Source organism: Muntiacus reevesi, chromosome 20, assembly GCF_963930625.1.
Source record: "Muntiacus reevesi chromosome 20, mMunRee1.1, whole genome shotgun sequence".
Taxonomy (NCBI): domain Eukaryota; kingdom Metazoa; phylum Chordata; class Mammalia; order Artiodactyla; family Cervidae; genus Muntiacus; species Muntiacus reevesi.
The window spans coordinates 12114897-12134188 of NC_089268.1; the positions used below are offsets into that span (position 1 = coordinate 12114897).

At 45.7% G+C, this 19292-nt stretch overlaps 1 protein-coding gene across 4 annotated transcripts in view; it reads left to right on the forward strand.

The window, feature by feature from the left end:
* Window positions 1-7472: 7472 nt before the first annotated feature.
* The window catches only part of BRPF3 (bromodomain and PHD finger containing 3), a 33495-nt gene continuing 21675 nt past the window's right edge, over window positions 7473-19292 (forward strand). Inside the window, exons 1-4 of one of the 4 annotated variants that reach the window (XM_065912475.1) lie at window positions 7473-7715; window positions 10987-12463; window positions 15803-15959; window positions 18362-18493. In XM_065912475.1, the coding sequence (XP_065768547.1) occupies window positions 11013-12463; window positions 15803-15959; window positions 18362-18493 (1740 nt within the window). In that variant the 5' untranslated portion in view covers window positions 7473-7715; window positions 10987-11012. Of the gene's footprint in view, window positions 7716-8624; window positions 8638-10986; window positions 12464-15802; window positions 15960-18361; window positions 18494-19292 lie in introns of those variants that run through there. The other 3 variants (XM_065912478.1, XM_065912476.1, XM_065912477.1) reach the window with 3 other exon arrangements.

Consider the following 19292-nt stretch of genomic DNA (forward strand, 5'->3'; position numbering starts at 1 on the left):
GTTCTAAAATGTGAGGTGTGGGAAGAGGCTGGGCCACTGAGGATTTTGATCTTATGAAAACATTTTTTTCAATTCCTCACTTGAAAGGATAAACTGACTAAAAATATTTTCATGGGATTTTTTTCTCAGCCCCCTTCTAGACCACCAGATCCCAGCAATTTGTATCAGCTTTCCCCTTTCTCTTTATCAGCCCCGAGAAGGGAAAGGAGGTGAGGAAGGGGTGTCTCATCATTCAGTATGTAGAGTACCATTCTAACTGCCATTTTCAGAATGGCACTTTATCTCTGCCCTCATTGGTGCCTGGAATCCCCAAGTCCAGATCTCCTTAGTTTAATCTTCTGAGGTGGCAAATCTCCAAGGAGTCCTGGGGTGATCTGGTGGCATCTAACCACCCTTTCAAAGATTTTTCAGCCAATCCTACTTTCAGGTCTACTTTCCAAGCCTTTACCAACATTTCACTACCACCTTCCTCCCCAGCACACACAATTCTTCAGATTTACTGCAGTTTCCTACTTCTAAGCCTTTCTAGTGGGTCTAATGTGAACTAGCTGATTTTTACCAGTTCTTTTTGCAGACTTATGCTTTAGTTTTCTTATTTGTTCTTCCATCTTCTATTCTCCAAAATTTTACTGACAGTTCTCATCTGCTGTTGTTTCTTTCCCCTCTTCTTTTTGTTCTATGGGCTTTATTATCTTGCGGGTTTTTTAAGGCTTTACTAACATATTAAGTGAAGTTCTGGGGTAAATGCATGTGCTCAATCCACACATTTTAACCATCTATCATTAAGCTTTCCCCCAAATGTCCCTCTCATTGTAGCCTGTTCATTCTACAGAGTAGACTTGAGTTTATATAATATCTGCCAACATCTTATTACTTATTTTTGTTTACTGCTTATTTGTGTTCCTTTTTCTTTATCTTCTTTTAGATTGGTTGAATATATATTATTCCTTTTTTCCTCTCTACTAGTTTGTGAGTTATATCTTCTTTTTTTCATTCTTTTAATGGTTAGTCTAAACATTACAGGGTTTCCGTCTGACAAGCAGGAGACGCAGGTTAGACCCCTGAGTCAGGAAGATTCCCATGAAGGAGGAAATGGCAAGCCACTCCAGCATTCTTGCCTGGGAAATCTCATGGAAATGGAGTCTGGTGGACTATATAGTCCATGGGGTTGCAAAAGATTTGGACACAACTTAGTGACTAAACAACAATAACAAAAACATTACAACAGGTAGTCTTTTTTTAATCACTAATTGTGGTACATTTTATGTAAAATACATTACGGCTATCCAGTAGTTCTATAACTTCTGACCAATGTTTCTCTACCACCACAATCAATTTATAGAATGTTTCCAACACTCCCAAATGTTCTCACATGTTCCTTTTATAGTCAGTCCTCTCCTCTACCTCCAGGTAGCCACCAATCTACTTTCTGTCACTACAGATTAGTCTGCATTTTCAAGAATTTCAAATATATGGAATCATACATTACAACAGATAATCTTGACTAATTAAAAGCAAATATTAACCCTTGAGCTTTCCCCTTTCCCCAGACAATGCAAGGGCCTTAACACACTTTAATCCTTGGATTATCGACTATCCTCTAATCCACTGCTACTCAACTTTAATATGCACATTGTATTAGTTAGGTTCTGCAGAGAAACAGAACCAATAGATATTATAGGAATTGGTTCAAGTAATTACGTAGGCAAGGAAGTTCCATGATCTGTCATCTGCAAGCTGGAGAACCAGGATAGCTGCTGGTATGATTCAGCCAAGTCCAAAGGCGTGGGAGCTAGGACTACCAATGTACAAGGGCAGAAGATAACGTCCCAGCTCAGCCAGAGGGCAAATGCAACCTTCCTTTACCTTTTGGTCCTAGTCAGGCCCTCAATAGATTGGATGATGCCCACCCCCTTTAGTAGGGGTGATCTTCTTTACTCAGTCTAGCAATTAAAATGCTAATTTCTTCCAGAAACACCTTCACAGACAACCAGTAATAATGTTTCACCAGTTATCCCTTAGCCCAATTAAGTGGACACACAAAATTAATCCTCACACATATGAATCACCTAGAGGGATTTTGTTAAAATATAGCTTATGCTTTGGTAGATGCTATTATTGTTATTAAAAGCTCTTATTTTTGTGTATTTTCTCTCTTTAGTAAAATTATACCTAGTAGGTGGCTACTTGCAAGGTACTGACCCTTTTCTTTTGTTAAAATATGGAAATAACATATTTCATGGTGTCCTAACTTCACACATGATTAAAAGTTTAGGACCTGGACTTCGCTGGTGGTCCAGTGGTTGGGAGTTAGCCTGCCAACGCAGGGGTTCGATCCCTGCTCCAGGAAGATTCCACATGCTGCACAGCAACTAAGCCCATGAGCCACAACTACTGGGCCTGCACGCCTGGAGCCCATGCTCCACAAGAGAAACCACTGCAATGAGAAGCCCACACACTGCAACTAGAAAGTAGCCCCTCCACTCTCACTGCAACTACAGAAAGCCCACACACAGCAACGAAGACCCAGCACAGTCAAAAACAAGTACATTAAAATTTCAAAAAGGTTTAGGACTTAACAGAAATGCTAATCAAAGGTTAAAATGAAAGGACATTAAATCAGGTTGAACAGTTTACACTTGCCACATACTTTTTATTTTCAGGTTTGTGGTTTAGTATTTCACTAAGTATATGGTAAAATGTTCCAGCCAGAATTCAAGTCAAGAGGATAATGTGAGCCATACTAGCTGGATAATTTAAACCATATTGTATCATACTCTCTCGCCTGACTGGATTTTAAAGCATGAATTAGTCAAACCATTTCCTTGTTCTAAAAATCATGAGGAACCACTGCCCCTCACATCCAGTTCCCTACATAACAGACTCTATGTTCTGACTTTGTTTTATTCTTCCAGTCTTTACTGTCATACCTCCCATTTTTGGTCAAACGGGGTAAGCCACTGTTCCCTGAATCAATATTGTGCTATCTCACCTTTCTCTGCTCATGTTGGTGTTTAGCCTGGATCACACTCCCTCTGCCATCCTCCCAGTTAACCCTGAACCCAAACTTTAAGGTGGAGCTCAACTGGAACCTTTGTCATGGAGCCTTCCCCTCTTCTCTCTCATATCTATCTCTCATGCCACTTTGCTTGCATCTCACCCGAGGTGCTTACATGCTATTACCATGTTCTGGTTATTAATATACTTGTTTTATTCCTGTGATTAGATTTTAAGTGACTTCAAGTGTGACAGTGTAGCCTTTTTACCTCTGTACTCTTCACAGGCATAAAATAGAACCTTACCTGCAGCTCACAGATAATTACTGAATGAATATGTATTTTAGTGTCACTAAAAGAGGCTCCAGAGAAACTGAGCTGACATCATTTCCTCAATCCTCAGACCCTCAGACCCAAAAGGAACTTCTGAGTAACACTTTGCCACCTCTTACTTCGCAATGACCCTCCCAGCATTGTCAAAATCTCCTAAATTTGCGTTTAGATTCCTCCTTTTTTCTCTTAGATTCATCTTTGATCTTCTCCTTTGTTCCTATGTCCAATCATTCAGAAAAAAAAAACAAAAAAACTGTTGATTTGTCTTCTGATTTGACCCTTCCTTTCCCTCCTCTTTTTCTACTATCTCTTCTACCACTCTGGTTAGTATCCTTTTATTTTCACACCACCTAATTATCTAAAGTAAATTCCTCCTAGTTTACCTAATACTTTGCCTGCTCTAGTTTATTTTGTGTGTAATGGGGACCATGATAATAATTTCATAGAGTTACAGATTGATAAATGAGATACAGCAAGCATACTGGACCTACTTTCTAAACGTGGCCACTATCTCTTTGGAGAATTATCTCATGCCTACATCCTCTGGTTCTGGTAGTGAACAATGACCACAGCCTCATCAGAGTATCATGTCCTTTTGGCCACAGCTATTATTTCAGGCTAGCTGAGAGACTGCAAGAGACTATGTCTCAATGACATAATCTGAATGTCTTGACTTGACCTTACCTAAAACCAGATGCACCCCTGAACTTTCTGGTTATGAGAACTAACAGATTTCCTTTAATTAAACTAGCTTGTTTTCTAAGTTCAATGAAGATATTAAATAATATGTATGTAAAGCACTAAGCAGAGTACCTTGCAAGTAAGTGTGAGGTATTATTTTTATTATCCCTAGACCCTTGCCATATCTCATATCCAATTCAACTTTTTCTCTCTCAACATCTTCCCCATAGAGACCAGCGAGGATAATTTCCTTATCATTTCCTGCATATTGTCCCTTTGCCTGGGCTGCCCTGGCACCAGTCTAATAATGTCATTCTATATTCTTTTCACCAAGTCACATCCATCACTATTTAGGACCAGGCTAAAAGAAGTCTCCTATCCTCCATTTGAATAGTAGTAGCCCTACACTGTTCACTGCTTTATCTAATTTCTCCTGCATATATTTTCTAATTATTTCTAGCTACCATCTTGATTGCATACTACTTAAGGGAAAAAAAAAAAAGACTCTATGTTTACATATGATCACTGTGCCCTTTATAGGTTGAAATTTTGTCATTAGTTTCCAAAGCAACTTTTACAGTGTTGGACACACAGGAGGTGTCCAATAAATGTCTGTTACAGGAATAAATGAATGGAATTAAATTTAGAGGGTGTGGTATTCAGTTTAAAGCTTGTTAGCACAGCTATTTTTTTTCTTTTTCTAAGCAAACTATATTCTTAGAAAGCATTTTCATCACAGCATAAAACTATCACAATGATTCCAACCTCCCATATTCTTCCTACTTATGCTTTAGAATTTTTTGGCCAAGGTCTAAAGAAAGAATATTCTATTAAACATAATTTAACAATCAATGTCTATTCTCTTTTATTCACATATATTTCATTAATCCAGTAGGTATTGCATCTGACCCTTCAGAGGTTTCTTGCCTCAGTAAACTAATGATAATAGTAAATTGTTGAAAAAGATATTGTGAGATGCTGGAAGAAAAAATTGAGGGGAAACTTTTTGTATTCATGGTTACCTTTTTTGGGTCTAAGTGGTAAAACAATCTCCTAGTCAAAATTAAGTTAGTCTCTACTTAAAAAATGGAGGATTTTTAAAACTGCTAATGGGAATCAAAGGTCTGTGTCTCTGTCTGTTGAACTAAATTGCTGTATGGTTTAATGGAAAGGCCAAAGGCTGGTGAATTTAAACACTTCAAAGTAGCTAAAGATTAAAGTGAATTAAATTTAGTGCCTCTGGGATTTTTGATACATGTTCCAAATTTGTTTTTAATGACATAATTGTCCCACATTACATTTAAAATTACATCATAGTGAACTAGTTATGTATGCAGTTATACTAACAGAAACCAATTCCAAATGTCAAAAATATAAGTGAGGACAACTGTAATATTACCATTAAGAAAGTGGAAGTTGAAAACAGAAAAGAAACATTTAGGCTGAATGTAAGGTCTTCTATGAAACCTTTGAATAGAAAAACCTGGAAATTATATGTATAGGCTTAACAGTGCATTTTCAACAGCATTTAAAATCATTTAAATACATTTTCCTCAAAGTATTTTTCACTAACTTTAGTGGAAAAAGTTAGCTCCCAATCACACCAATGAGAATTGTGTTAAATAAAATTTGAGAACATCCATCAAGAAATAAAAGTTACTAGTTATATGTAGAATTGATTATATTTCATATTTTAAAAGAACAAGGAATGAAATTCAGTGTTCTTGCTTCTATTAGACTTCTTTATTCTTTAACTAAAAGTAAGTGTAATATTCTCTTGTCTCTGGGGCTTTCCTTTCTACAATTAATCATCTTTTCTTCCACATTTCCCCTCCAAATGATTATTCCCCTTAGCCTTTAAACAGCTGACGTTAATTCATACTATTTTACCGTCACAGCTTTCAAAACAATGCCCTGCCCTAGCTTAGCTTCACAAGCCACTCCCTTTTTCTTGAAAAGAAAAAAAAAAAAAAGGTTAATGAAGTATTTTTGCTATTACTTTGCCAGAAGGAGCTATCATGTAATCAGGAAAACATCTTTGTTATACAAATAAGCGTCTTTACTTTTATCAAACTTTCAAATTCAAAACACAATGTTTACATTCCTTAGAATGATAAACATCTGTACTTCAAAAGTAGCAGTTTGTTCATTTCAAACATTTGGAAGACTTGGGTCCTAAAGCCTTTATTCTTCATCCTCTGACTCTACAATCTGTGTTGTTGATCATCAGAACCAAGCAAGAAACTGTGAGTCTCACCAAGCACACCACGAGCGCGGGCAGAGGTATCGCTTTCAAAACATGTCATTCATCTTCACATTTAAAGGCAGTCTATCCATATATCCTTTATAAACATCGTTAAATATTGGTGCTTAAGACTTCAGTCATATGCGGTAAGCTTTCCAATTTATAGGCAAAAGAGGGGTGGCAAACGCGCCACGAAAGCAAAAGCCGGGCTGATTATTGATACCTGAGAGTTTGAAGTTGCCATTTGCCGAACATCTATTAGAAAACCGCTTTTGCATTACAGTAACCGACTCCTAGCCAAATCAGGTGTAAGGAGGGTGTTTCCCGTGTCTATAGTGACAAACGAGTTACCAGACATCCTTAAGTAAGACTGTCAAACTTCTATGTTTACGCTTTTTAAAACCCAGAAGGGAGAGGACGGGGCACAGCGAAAAGTCAGGTCTGATTCTTATAAAGGATGTCTGGTGAGGAATGTGACGCTCACCTGTACACAACAGAGGCAGGCAGGTCTTCCCCGGGTGTCCTCACTGGGGGAAGGTATGGACATCGATAGACCTTTGTCCTCTGAACTGGAGCACGGGGGTGGGGGGTGGGGGTGGGGACGACTTTCTAGAAGTAGTGCAGGCACCTGCACCACACACAAAAAAACTGCAGACCGATTTTGTCTTCAGTGATTGCTCTTGGCTTAGAGACCCTCTAGCTCGGGGAGAGGGGCTGTCGCTCCAAACCTTAGCCTCCTCCCCCGCAGGGCTGGGGGAAGGGGATGACCAACCACTCTAAGAGGAGTTAGGGACTTGTGTCTTTCTCAGTTGGATCCGAACGCCCTCCAGCTCTCTTGTCGGGTTCGCCCCAAAGGAGGCGAGCCGGGCCGGGGTGAACCGGGGCTGCGGCGAGCGCAGATCCCGCCTTTGCTCGGCGCCCCTGCCGCGTCCGCACCGCCACCGTGAGGCCGAGCAGGGGACCGTGCCCTGTGGCGGCAGCGGCTCCGCGCTCCGCTCCGCACCACCCCGGCCGCCGCCGCGCCGGGTACGGGCGGGGGGATTTTTTTTCTCCACCCCCCCGTTTCCTCTCTCTTTCGCGCTCTCGATCCCGTTCAGCGGGAGAGCCCGCGGAGCCATAGAGGGAGCGAGGGAAGGGGTGGAGGTGGCGGGGGGAGGGGGGGAGGCCGGAGGGGCGGATCCTGCCTGGGGGCTGATCCCTCCCTCCCCTCGGCCGGGCTCCGTGGCGGCAGCGGCGGCGGCGGCGGCGGCTCCATTCCCCCTCCTCCCCCGGGAGTGGCGGCGGCGGCGGCGGCGGCCGGGCCGGGGCCCCAGCGCGGGCCGGGAGGGGGCACGGCGGTGGCCGCGGAGGCCAGCGCGGGAGGAGGCCGCGCTCCGCTCCCCGGGCCGCGCCAACCTACTAGACGGCTGGCCCGCCCGCGCCCAGGGGTCCCGAACGGTAGGGCTGGGCCAGCGGCTGAGGTAACGGGGGCGGCAGCGGGGTCGGACGGAGCGGGGGCGAGGACAGCAGGGCCTACAGAGACCAGGGATTGAGCGGGGTGGGGGAGGGAAGCGAGGGGCTTCCCGACAGGGACGAGGGCGGCGCGAAAGCTCTCTCCTGGAGCCAGGGTGGCGGCGGGGAAGGAGAAGGCGAGTGAGGGGGGGAGCTGAAAAGCGAGGACCCCCTCCCGCAGCCGCCATCTTGTTTTCCCCCCGGTCCTGGAAGCCAAGCCACCGAGCCCCGCCCCCGCCACACTCTCCAATTGGTCAGACCAGAGGAGATTTCCACCCCCTGAACGTCCCTTGGCCCCCCAGTTCCTCTTGACGGGTAGGTGAGGCGGCCAATGGGCTCTCGCCTATGCGCCCCGCTCGTTCGCAGGCGCTAGCTTTCTCTGTCTGAGGGTCGGACTCCGCGTCAGTCTGTCTGTGGCGCGCTCGCTCCCTCCCCTCTGGTGAGGAGATGTTATTTTCCCTCCTTTCTCCTCTGAAGGATCAAGATTCTTCTGGAAGAGGTGCCCCTTTAAAGGGGCAGGGAGCCTTGGCTGGGGTTCTCCCTTGTCTCATGAGTATTTCGTGTGGGGTGTAGGGGCAACAGTCTAGTTGCAGAAGCTCGTTCTTCGAGGACCTGTGTGGGGTGGGCGAGGTGGGGCTCAGGGGGTGCCAGGTAGACCTCTGAGGGTGTTGGGAGGTATTTGAAGCTGTATATGTGGGAAGGGCTGTGTGGGATGAGAAACTCCCGCCAAAAAACTAGACTGTAAGCTCCTTGCGGGCGAAACTCCTTTTCCTCAGCCGCAGCCCTTCCGCCTCTGGAGTTTGCCCCCCAGCGCCTTGGGTAGGACATCCGAAGTCTCTGTAGATACTGCCGCCTGGCTGAGAGAGACCCGAGCTACGAGTTGCCCAGGAGGTAGCGAATAGCGGGTAGGGAGGGGGAATATACCGTGGCTTTGACAAAGGAGGGGCTTCATCTGCTCTGGGCCATTTTGAGTTAGTACTGAGGTAGATTTTTACTCTGCAGGGGTCTCCACGCCCTCGAAGGAGGTGGGGGGCGGGTAATAAAGCAGGTCCGATAGCCTGGGCTGCCCCCCAGGGGAGTTGGCGTTTTGTAACGCATGGAGTGGCCAAGGGTCTCTGGAACCTGCACAGAATTGCTGTGATGATTCTCTTTCCTTTGGGTCCAAATACGGTTTGTGCTTGCCGGGCACTGTGCCTCAGTAAAGTTGCTTTTTGTTTGTTTTTGTTTCAGTCACACTTTGGGATTGAAAGGCATTTTGAGTAAGAATGGTAACAGTACTTTATTAACAAGTAGCAACCCTTGAGAGATTTGTTTTATTAATTTCATTTTACTGATTAAGTAGAGAGGCACAGACTTTCTTGGGGGTCACACTGGGCCAAGATTAGAATCTGGACTGCCTCAGAGCCTCTTTTTGTACCAGACCATGGCATCTCTGTGGTGTACTTATGTCCTAGTGAGAGGAGTTGAACAGATCAAAAGATCTGGGTTTGAATTGTAGCGTTATCGTTTACTAGCATTGCATGGAATGATACCTTTTTGGGATTCTGTTTCTTCATCTGTAAAATGGGGATGAGGATATCTGTTCTACCTTCCAAAATAGTTGTGAACAGTATTAAAAGCAAAAGGGCTTTGTAGAAAAGTGTGTTACATTATCATCACCATTTCCACTTTATAAAGATGGTAGATCTTGCAACCAAAGTGACAGATTCTGTTTTGTCTCCTTAAAATCATTTCCTTGTTCATAGCCTTCCAAGTCTCTGCTTATACCTCAGAGCATCATATCCTCAAAGGTCTTTTCTAGCACTGATGGCCTCGGTAATTGCGACCACAGTTCCTTCTGAGCTTGTCATAATTCTCTCCATCCCAGAAAACAATGTGAGAAGAATTTACAGCTTTCTCCTTGTTGCACAGAGGTAGACGAAGTATTTTGGGAGAGAGGGCTTTTGAGGTAACAGGTACATTGAGAGTTTACATCAGATATTACCTTCATTATCTTGGCCTTGGGTCCAGTGAGAGTCCCATATAGGCTACCTGAGGCCACTCCCAGAGCTTCCAGGTTTTCTGCTTAGAGATGTACTAGCCAATGCATCATGAATGCTGCCTTTTGCAGAGAATACCCTGCACATTGTAGTTTGAAGTGCTTAGACCACATGTAGTAGACATTCCAGGTGCCTTCACCCCCTTCACCCCTGAGTGTGATAAGGGGATAGGGTTTCTGATCATGGTAAGATCAATTGGGAAAGGGCACTAGACCTGTGATTTTTGATCCCTCATGGGGCCACTGTTAATGGCTTTACACTGTTCTTGTGGATGCTGTTCTTGTTTACTCCTTTCCTAAGTCTTCACCACCACCCCCTGTTTTTGTAGTTGGCTGTCCCACAGCCTTATGTACATTATTAGAACGTTAGCTCTCTCCCCATGTTTCACTGTAGTGGTCTGTACTTTTCTGTCCCTTCAATCAGACAGAGCTCCTCAAGGGTAGGGATCACGTGTGTTTGGCTTCTCGTTTCATTCAGCTAACACTTGTTGGAGATACAACAGGGAACAAGACAAGCAAAAATCCTTCCCCTCATGGACCTTACATTCTAGTGCTGTGCTGTGCTAAGTCACTTCAGTTGTGTTTGTCTAAGTCACTTCAGTTGTGTCTGGCTCTTTGAGACCCTAAGGACTGTACCCCGCCAGGCTCCTCTGCCCACAGGCTTCTCCAGGCAAGAATAGTGGAGTGGGTTGCCATGTCCTTCTCTAGGGGATCCCAGCCCAAGGATCGAACCTGCATCTCTTATATCTTACATCTCCTGCATTGACAGGCAGTTTCTTTACCACTAGTTCCACCTGGAAAACCCACATTCTAGTGGAAGGAAGAAAATATACATGATAAATAGGTAAATTACATAGCACAGCCAAAATTGGTGAGTGTAAGTTACAGTGAAAAACAAAGCAGGGTGAAAGATGACTGATGGGGGAAAGCGATTTGCAGTTTTGGGTAAAATGGTCAGAGAGGGAGGGACTCACTGAAAAGCACTGTTTATGGAAAGACTTGGAAGAGGTGAAGGAGCAAGCCATTGTAAATGATGCCTGAGGGGTAGGGTGTTCAGGCTGAGGAAATAGCCAGTTTGCTCAGTGACCACCTGCTCAGAAGGAATGGTAAATGAGTGCATAGATGCCTAACCATCCAACATGCATGGATACATGGATCCAGCATCCATCCTAACCATCAGTCTCCTGGCCTTCTTTCCTTAGGTGTGTCTCATTGGTTCCCAGGTGCCATGAGGAAGCCTCGCAGGAAGTCGCGGCCGAATGCCGAGGGCCGGCGCTCCCCATCCCCCTATAGTCTGAAGTGCTCACCCACTCGGGAGACCCTGACGTATGCCCAGGCCCAGCGGATTGTGGAGGTGGACATCGATGGACGCCTGCATCGTATTAGCATCTATGATCCACTCAAGATCATCACAGAGGATGAGTTAACTGCCCAGGATATCACCGAATGCAATAGTAACAAGGAAAACAGTGAGCAGCCTCAGTTCCCTGGCAAGTCCAAAAAACCCTCATCCAAGGGCAAAAAGAAGGAGTCCTGCTCCAAGCATGCATCTGGCTCTTCCTTCCACCTCCCGCAACCCAGCTTCCGCATGGTGGACTCAGGCAGTCAGCCAGAAGCACCCCCGCTGCCTGCTGCTTACTACCGCTACATTGAAAAGTCACCTGAAGATCTGGATGCAGAAGTCGAGTATGACATGGATGAAGAGGACCTCGCCTGGCTGGACTTGGTAAATGAGAAGCGACGAGTAGATGGGTACGGTTTGGTGTCGGCAGACACCTTTGAGCTGCTGGTGGACCGACTTGAGAAGGAGTCATACCTGGAAAGTCGCAGTAGTGGGGCCCAACAGTCACTCATTGATGAAGATGCTTTCTGCTGTGTGTGCCTGGATGACGAGTGCCACAACAGCAACGTCATTCTCTTCTGTGACATCTGCAACCTGGCTGTACACCAGGAGTGCTATGGCGTCCCCTACATCCCTGAGGGCCAGTGGCTATGCCGCTGCTGCCTACAGTCTCCCTCCCGGCCTGTGGATTGTGTCCTCTGCCCCAACAAGGGTGGCGCCTTCAAACAGACCAGTGATGGGCACTGGGCCCATGTGGTGTGTGCCATCTGGATCCCTGAAGTCTGCTTTGCTAACACCGTGTTTCTGGAGCCCATTGAGGGCATCGACAACATCCCACCTGCCCGCTGGAAACTAACCTGCTATATCTGCAAGCAGAAGGGGCTGGGTGCAGCCATCCAGTGCCATAAGGTGAACTGCTACACGGCCTTCCATGTGACGTGTGCACAGCGGGCTGGGCTCTTCATGAAGATTGAGCCTATGCGTGAGACCAGCCTCAATGGCACCATCTTCACAGTGCGCAAGACCGCCTACTGTGAGGCCCACTCACCACCAGGTGCTGCTGCTGCTAAGAGGAAGGGCGACTCTCCTGGAAGCCTCAGTGAGGCAGGGGACGAGGAAGGGCTGAAGGAGGCTTGTGAGGAGGAGGAAGAGAAGGAAGAGATAGAAGAGGAGGAGGAAGGTGAAGGGCAGGGTGGGGTAGGTGGCCCCCTCAAGGGAGTGTCCAAGAAGAACAAGATGACTTTGAAGCAAAGGATCAAAAAGGAGCCAGAGGAAGTGGGTCGAGACATGACCTCCACTGTCCCCATGGTCACTGTCCCACGGATACCCTCTTACAGGTGAGCTTGCCCAGGTCTCCCTGGGGATGCATGGTTTCTTCTTGGGCTGGTGTTGGCCCTGAGCCAGACCTCCTTACCTAATGTTGGTGAATTCCTGTTCTCTTTTGTGCTCTCAAATTTAGACTTCTCCTTTGGACCCTGGGCTCGCCCAGTCTGGTTTGTGGTTTTGATTGTGCCCTTCAAAGCAATGTATTTCCTTTGGTTCAAGGTGAGACACACACTTAAGTTCTTAGAAACCCAGGCGACAGGATGTCTAAGGTAATATTTCAGATGGGCACCAGTGGCATTTTCGATAGGAGGTGACTCATTATTAGGACCATCCCATGCGTTTCTTAATGTTTAGCGTCCTTGGTCTGTGTGAGTGCCATTTGCATCCCCTCCCTAATTGTCTCATCTTTGTGACAATCTCAGATGCTCACCACATATGTACCTGGTAACCTTATGGGGATTGAACTACTTCCAATTGAGAACCTCTGTTTCAAAGGGTCAGTATGGGTATTGGTTGTCCAGAAAACTCCATCCTGGGAATGATGGGAACTTTGTGTAAGAGGGTTGTTGTGTGGGGAAGATATGTTGTGTCTCCTCCTAAGAAACTTTTAGATATAGAGGAAAGATCAGTTCTGCAGTATAACTAAGAAACTTTGGCTCCCACCAAGCCTGTTTTAAGTCGTCAGAGAGGTATCTGGAGCTGTTGGAGGGATGGGAGCTTGGCAGAGAAGCAAGAGACAGGGAAGACTTTTCAGTGGAGGCTCATCTCATTATTGATGTTCATTAAAAAGACTACAGTGTTAGAGCAGAAAGGAGTCTTGGAGATTATTCATCTAACATAGTCCTTGCACCTTCTCCCACACCCCCAGATGAAGAAACTGCGGCCACAGGAGGTAAAGTTGTTCACTCCTTTATTCATTCAACAAGATGTTTATTGAGCACTTACTATATGCCAAGTCCTGTTCTAAGGGCTGGAAGGAACCAAGGGAAAGTGACAGATCCTGGACCACAAGCTGGGACTCATGACACCTTTAGGTTCTGTTCCTGTTGTCTGTCTGTCTCTCTTTGTGTAAGGGACAGGGAGAAAGGAGTACTGGTGGGCAGTGGAGAATGAGTTGTTTGCAGAAAGCAGGCAGCCAGACTTGTCCATCTGGAAAGAAGACAAGAGAAGAAGATAGAAGACCCAGAGGGAGAGGCTCTTGTGAGCCATGACTGGGGTTAGATTTAGTCAACAGAAAATGGACCTTCTAGTTATAGAGCTGTTCTAGGCTCCCCGCTTCTGTTAGGTGAGTGGGTCCATGCTTAGTCCCCTGGTGGTTATGCCCTGGGGCTAGACTTTTTGGTTGTCAGGTGTGCTCTTGTAGGTGGTTTCTTGCAGGGTCGAGCACTACACGCTGATTAAGAACCAGAGAGACCTGCATTTGAATCTTGAGCTTCTGTCACTACCAGTATGATCTTTGGCAAGTCGCTTAACTTCTTTCAGCCTTAGTGTATTTATTTGTAAATGAGCCTACTACCTCAAAGGGTAATTGGGAGAAATCGGTAAGATAGTATAAGTAAAGCACTCAGCACAGTGCCTGGCAAATAGTAAGCGCTCAATAAATGGTGGCTGCTGCTGCTACTGCTATTTTATTATTATTCTTTTTCCCGCCTGCTATTGGGACCCTCCATGGCCAAGAGGTTGTAGAGGGTGGGGGCTGCCTGCATCTGGGCAGGTGTGCTTGGCATGGGTGTTGGTGGGGGAGCTGTTCTTTGGGGAAAGACCTAGGCCTTGATTTTGTCAGCTTGGCTTTGGGGCAGGGATGTCTGACCATGGAAAGGCACAAGGCCTAGGTGAGCAATGTCCAGCCCAACATGAATATACTTTTTAGGTTCCACCTTGTTTAGCCATAGTTATCTTCCTTTCAGTGGAAGTGTGTAAGTGAGAGGAAGAGAAGCAGAGGAAAAGCCAGAGGAGCACTGAGTCCTTGCTTAATCAATTTGGGAACACAATATGGTATAGCAGAGAGATCATGGGTTCAAATTCTGCCCAACTTCACCATCTTATTAGCTGCGTTAGTGGCTTCAACAACGTATATAGCCTCTGTTCTTGGGAACATAGGCTGTTCTGCCTTTCCATCATTTGAAACATGGGAATAATGTGACCCACCTTGCAGTCTGAGCATTATTATAGAGATTATGAACTTTCATTAATGCCTTTCCTACTGATTCCCGCCCCCCCACCCCCCCTAACCATGTATTATTGGCTTAAATCCTGACGTCCAGACTTATCTTTAGGGGTAGTTGAGCCAGCTAAATTTTAAAATTTTATTTTCATACAACTTTTAAAGATTACTTTTTACTTACAATTATTACAAAATATTGACTATATTCCCTGTGTTGTACAGTATATTCGTGAGCCTATCTTATACCTGATATTTTGTACCTCCCACTCCCCTGTCCCTGTGTTGCCCCCCCCTCCCCATACACACACTGGGAACCACTAGTTCATTCTCTTGGAGTCTGCTGCTTTTATGTTCACTAGTTTGTTATATTTTTTATTTATTTATATTTTTTGGCCATGCCAAGCAGCTTGCAGTATCTTAGTTCCCTGACCAGGGATTGAACCTAGGCCCTTGCAGTAAAAGCACTGAGTCCTAACCCCTGGACCTCCAGGGAATTGTTTCATATTCTCATAGGTTTTAGATTCCACATATAAGCGATATTGTATATTATTTATTTTTCTTTGTGGAGCCAGCTAAATTTTCAGATTCCCCATCCTCTTATGTCTTTAGATTCTTTTTTTTTTTTTTTTTAGTTCAAAATTAGGCATTGTTAGGCTGCTGAGTTTTAATGAAAAACCAGAGGTCAGACAACTCCAAAGGGTTGCATTTGGGTTCGAGGGCAGTAGCCTGCTATATTCCTACTAATTTTCCTTCCAGCTTGGCTGTGGACTACTCCCTGGTCTGATGGGACCCTTAGCCACAGAGGGGCAGGAAATAGTGACTACATTGCCCACAGCTTACTCAAGTTCCTGTTCTCTTTTGCTGCCTTTATCAAGAAAAGAGTGAGGGTGTTGGGACACAGACCTATGTCTTAGGAGTCCAGGACTAAAGAGTCTGGGTTCCTAGGGGAGGGTTCTTTTGGAACCTGCAAGGCAGGAGGTGGAAAATCAAGTGAAAAATCTCATGCTGAATCTGAGCTGCTTAACTTTGCCGTCCTTTTCAAGCCTTTCTCTGAGGTGAGGCATTTGGCCACTTTATTCTCTCTTCCTCTACCAAGTTCTGAAATGAACCACTGGGCCTTGATAGGAGGCTGTAATCCGGGCTGCCCACTGACCCTGTCTTTCACTTCCCTGTGCCTCTACTCAAGGTTGAACAAGATCTGTAGTGGTCTCTCCTTTCAGAGGAAAACCCAGTTCATGCAGCGACTTCACAACTACTGGCTGTTGAAGCGGCAGGCACGGAATGGTGTCCCCCTCATCCGGCGCCTGCACTCCCACTTGCAGTCTCAGAGGAATGCTGAGCAGGTAGGTGAAGTGGTGACTTGAGGGCAGTGGAGGGAGGTGGAGAGTGATGAAGGAGAGATGGTGGGGCACTGCTCCCTGAGCCCTCTGTGGAGCCTTTGCTGTAGCCTTCACCCCTCTAGGTGGTCCTCCCCAGGAGTAACCTCCAGCATTGTAGCGCTCTTTAGGCCAGATAGCAGCTCCTTCTAGATGAGAGGCTTGGCTTGGAGCAAATTCTAGGGGAGAGTGGAGAGCAGGCCCAACTTTCCCTGTACATGGGGAAACCCCTTTAAATACTGCAGAAAGGAAGAAGTGGGCTGAGTGTGAGTCAGGTGACCATGATATATGACTTAGGAAAAGGCATACTTTCCTTAAGACATTATACTGCCATCTGCCAAAAAAATGTTCCATAAGAAATACACAAATTAACCATCTAAGTTGTAACACACAGCCTGCCCAGTTGGGTGGCCTTGTAGACATTAGCAGCTGGAGTCGCTGCATGTTCAGTGTTTTCCAACATGGTGGAGGCACCCTGAGAGATTTTTTAAAAGCATATTTGGTTCTCTCTCTCTCTCCTCTTATTTCATTACTCTGCCTTTAAATATTCCTACACCTTTATCCAGAGACAAAGCAAACCTTCCCATGACTCTGTTCTGTCTGATTTCACTTTCGCCTTTTGTAACTGAAGTCCTGAAAGGGAAGTGTATATTTGCTCTCTCCTTGAAATGGTCTGCTTGCTCCCCTGTAGCTTCTTCGAGAACAATAGTGACACCCTTCCAGCCCAGCCAGTCTTCCCTCATATCCTCTCACCTTATAGACTGTTGGACAACATTTGACACCATAGTCACTTTGCCGTAAAGCTTCTTTGTGACACCATTTCCCGCCTCTACCCCACTGAATGCACCCTCTGCTGATCCCAGTTCTTACTCCTTAGTGGTAATATTCCCAGGGGCCCTGCTGTCTGCCCGTTGGCTTGGAGAGCTTGTCCACTGCTGTAGTTGTTAATAACTGTGGCTGTAGCTCCAGGTTTCTTGTCTTGTTCCCTCTCTTTTTTTTTGCCCTCAGTCTCTCTGGGGCAGAGGAAGTATAGATGTTCATGTATATATTGTTTCCTGTATGTCAGATATTGGAAACTTGGTTCAGTATCTTCCTTCGTCTCCATAAATGTTTCTCTGTTATTGATATGGAAGCTTCTTCCTCCTGACCTCAAACATTGTCCACTTTGGAGTTATTATTGGCTCTTCCCTCCATTAGGAGCTACAGTTAATCATCCCCCAGTCTGTTTCAGGGGGTTAATCAGTATATGGCCCTTTATTTCCATTCTACAACTACTCTGCTCACCCATGCCCCCTTAATTTCAGCAGTAGCTTTCTAGTGGTCTCTAGCCTCTAATTCTTTCTTTGCTCTACTACTGGTACTGCCTTATTCACTTAACTATTTTCCATCCTGTCATTTCTTTTTTTCCAGAATATATCCCCGCACCGCCCCACCCCCGCCCTGCCCCACCCCGCCCTGCTTCAGGCAGGCTATAGCTAAGGTTTTTTGCCTGGCATTTGAAACTTCTTGCCAGTTGGATTCTGGGTCTTCCTTGGCTTGTGTGGTTCTCCAGTTCCTCTGCTCTGGCTGGCCCATTTTCCTCTACAAGCAAACAATCACTGATTGTGCCTTCATACGTGCACTGTGGTCCCTTCAGTTCCAAAAGAGGCCTTTCTTACTGCTTTGTTCATCCATGTCCATCACTGTATGTGAAATCCTAGTAAGCTTGCTCATGCCAGGAATCCCTGACCTGAGCCCCACCCATTGAGATCTTCTCTATTTTATATCTTCTCAGCATTTTATATTCAGTTTATCAGATCAGTTTTTGTTGGCTTTATGCTGCTGTGCCCTTGTGTATCAAACCCTGGGCCTCACCTACATTGTAGTTTTTCTAGGCAAGAATCACATGTTTAATGATGGTGGTAGTGCTGGTATTTTAAAGTATGTTGAAGTCAGTAAGTACAAGCTTATGGTAAAAACTTGGCTTTGTTTTCTAGCCAAGTTGAGGCTCTAGGGTGAAATTCTTTCCACCCTGAGGTGTCTATTAGTTTCCTTCTGAAATTCTTTCCAGTCCTGAGGATGCACAGCTGATCTCTGGTGTCCCTGGGGGTAGGAAGGGGTAGTCCCATCTTTCCCCAGCAGTGGTGGTTGTGCTGTAGTGAAGAGACAGTGTCATAGGACTGGGGAAGCACAGGAGGAAGGCATGTGATGGAAGGGGGTGAAAAGGCTTTCTAGAACCGAGGGTCCAGGAAGGGCGTGGGGCTCTTACCTGCAGAGTATCTGTGAGACTGGCCAAGGAGAGGACTTTTGCCTGTGAGGCTGGCCATGGAGAGGACTTTGGGCAGGAGGGACGCCCACAGCTCCTCATTCTTTTCCCTACCCTCCTGCAGCGGGAGCAGGACGAGAAGACAAGTGCCGTAAAGGAAGAGCTGAAATATTGGCAGAAGCTCCGGCACGATTTGGAGCGGGCACGGCTGCTAATCGAACTGATTCGGAAAAGAGAAAAGCTCAAGCGGGAGCAGGTGAGGAGGAGCTCCCAGAGCTCTTGTTCAAGATCTTTTTGTCCCCCGATCGGTGTCAGCTTTCTTGCCTTCCTGCCCAGCTCTATGGGCTCCAAGCCCTGCCTACTGGGCATTGGGTGTGGTGCTGCTGATGGCTTCAAACTTGGGGAGCTGTTAGCTTCTGGTGGCCTCAAATATAAGCTTAATATTATATGTCTGAGCCCACCCCTGGAGTTTCTCACTTAGGAAATCTCAGGAGGAGCCTGACCTTGAATATTTTGGAGAGCTTCTCAGGCCATTCCGATGGGTATCTCTTTTGACCTGGGAGCCTGAGGGTTCTCATTTGACCCTTAAACACTTACAGTCTTTTTTTTTTTTAATACCTCAAGTTTCCTTGACTATAAAAGGAGGGTATTAATAGAACCTACCTCATAAGGTTGTGCAGATTAGATGACTTAGTGTATATAAAGAACTTAGAACAGTGCCTGACATACAGTAGGACTATAGAAGTATCAGCTGCTAGCATCATTATTGATACTCTTTGCTTCCCTAGAGTGTCTGTTGCAGCACCCTGCATATGACAGTGAGCAAAAACTATTAATTGAATGGATGACGAGCCAAAAGTGTTCTTTCTGGTCCAGGAATAGCAGCTGTTACTTCCATGCTCCAGAAGCCCGAGTTAAAGATGTTTTTTCTCTCTTTCTCCAAACTCTGCTTCACCATTCAGACCCAGCACAAACCCTTCTCTTGTGGGCTGAATAGCCTGAATTTCCACCTCTGAGACTGGGCAGCTTTTGCTATATGTAAGCATGGGTGGGCA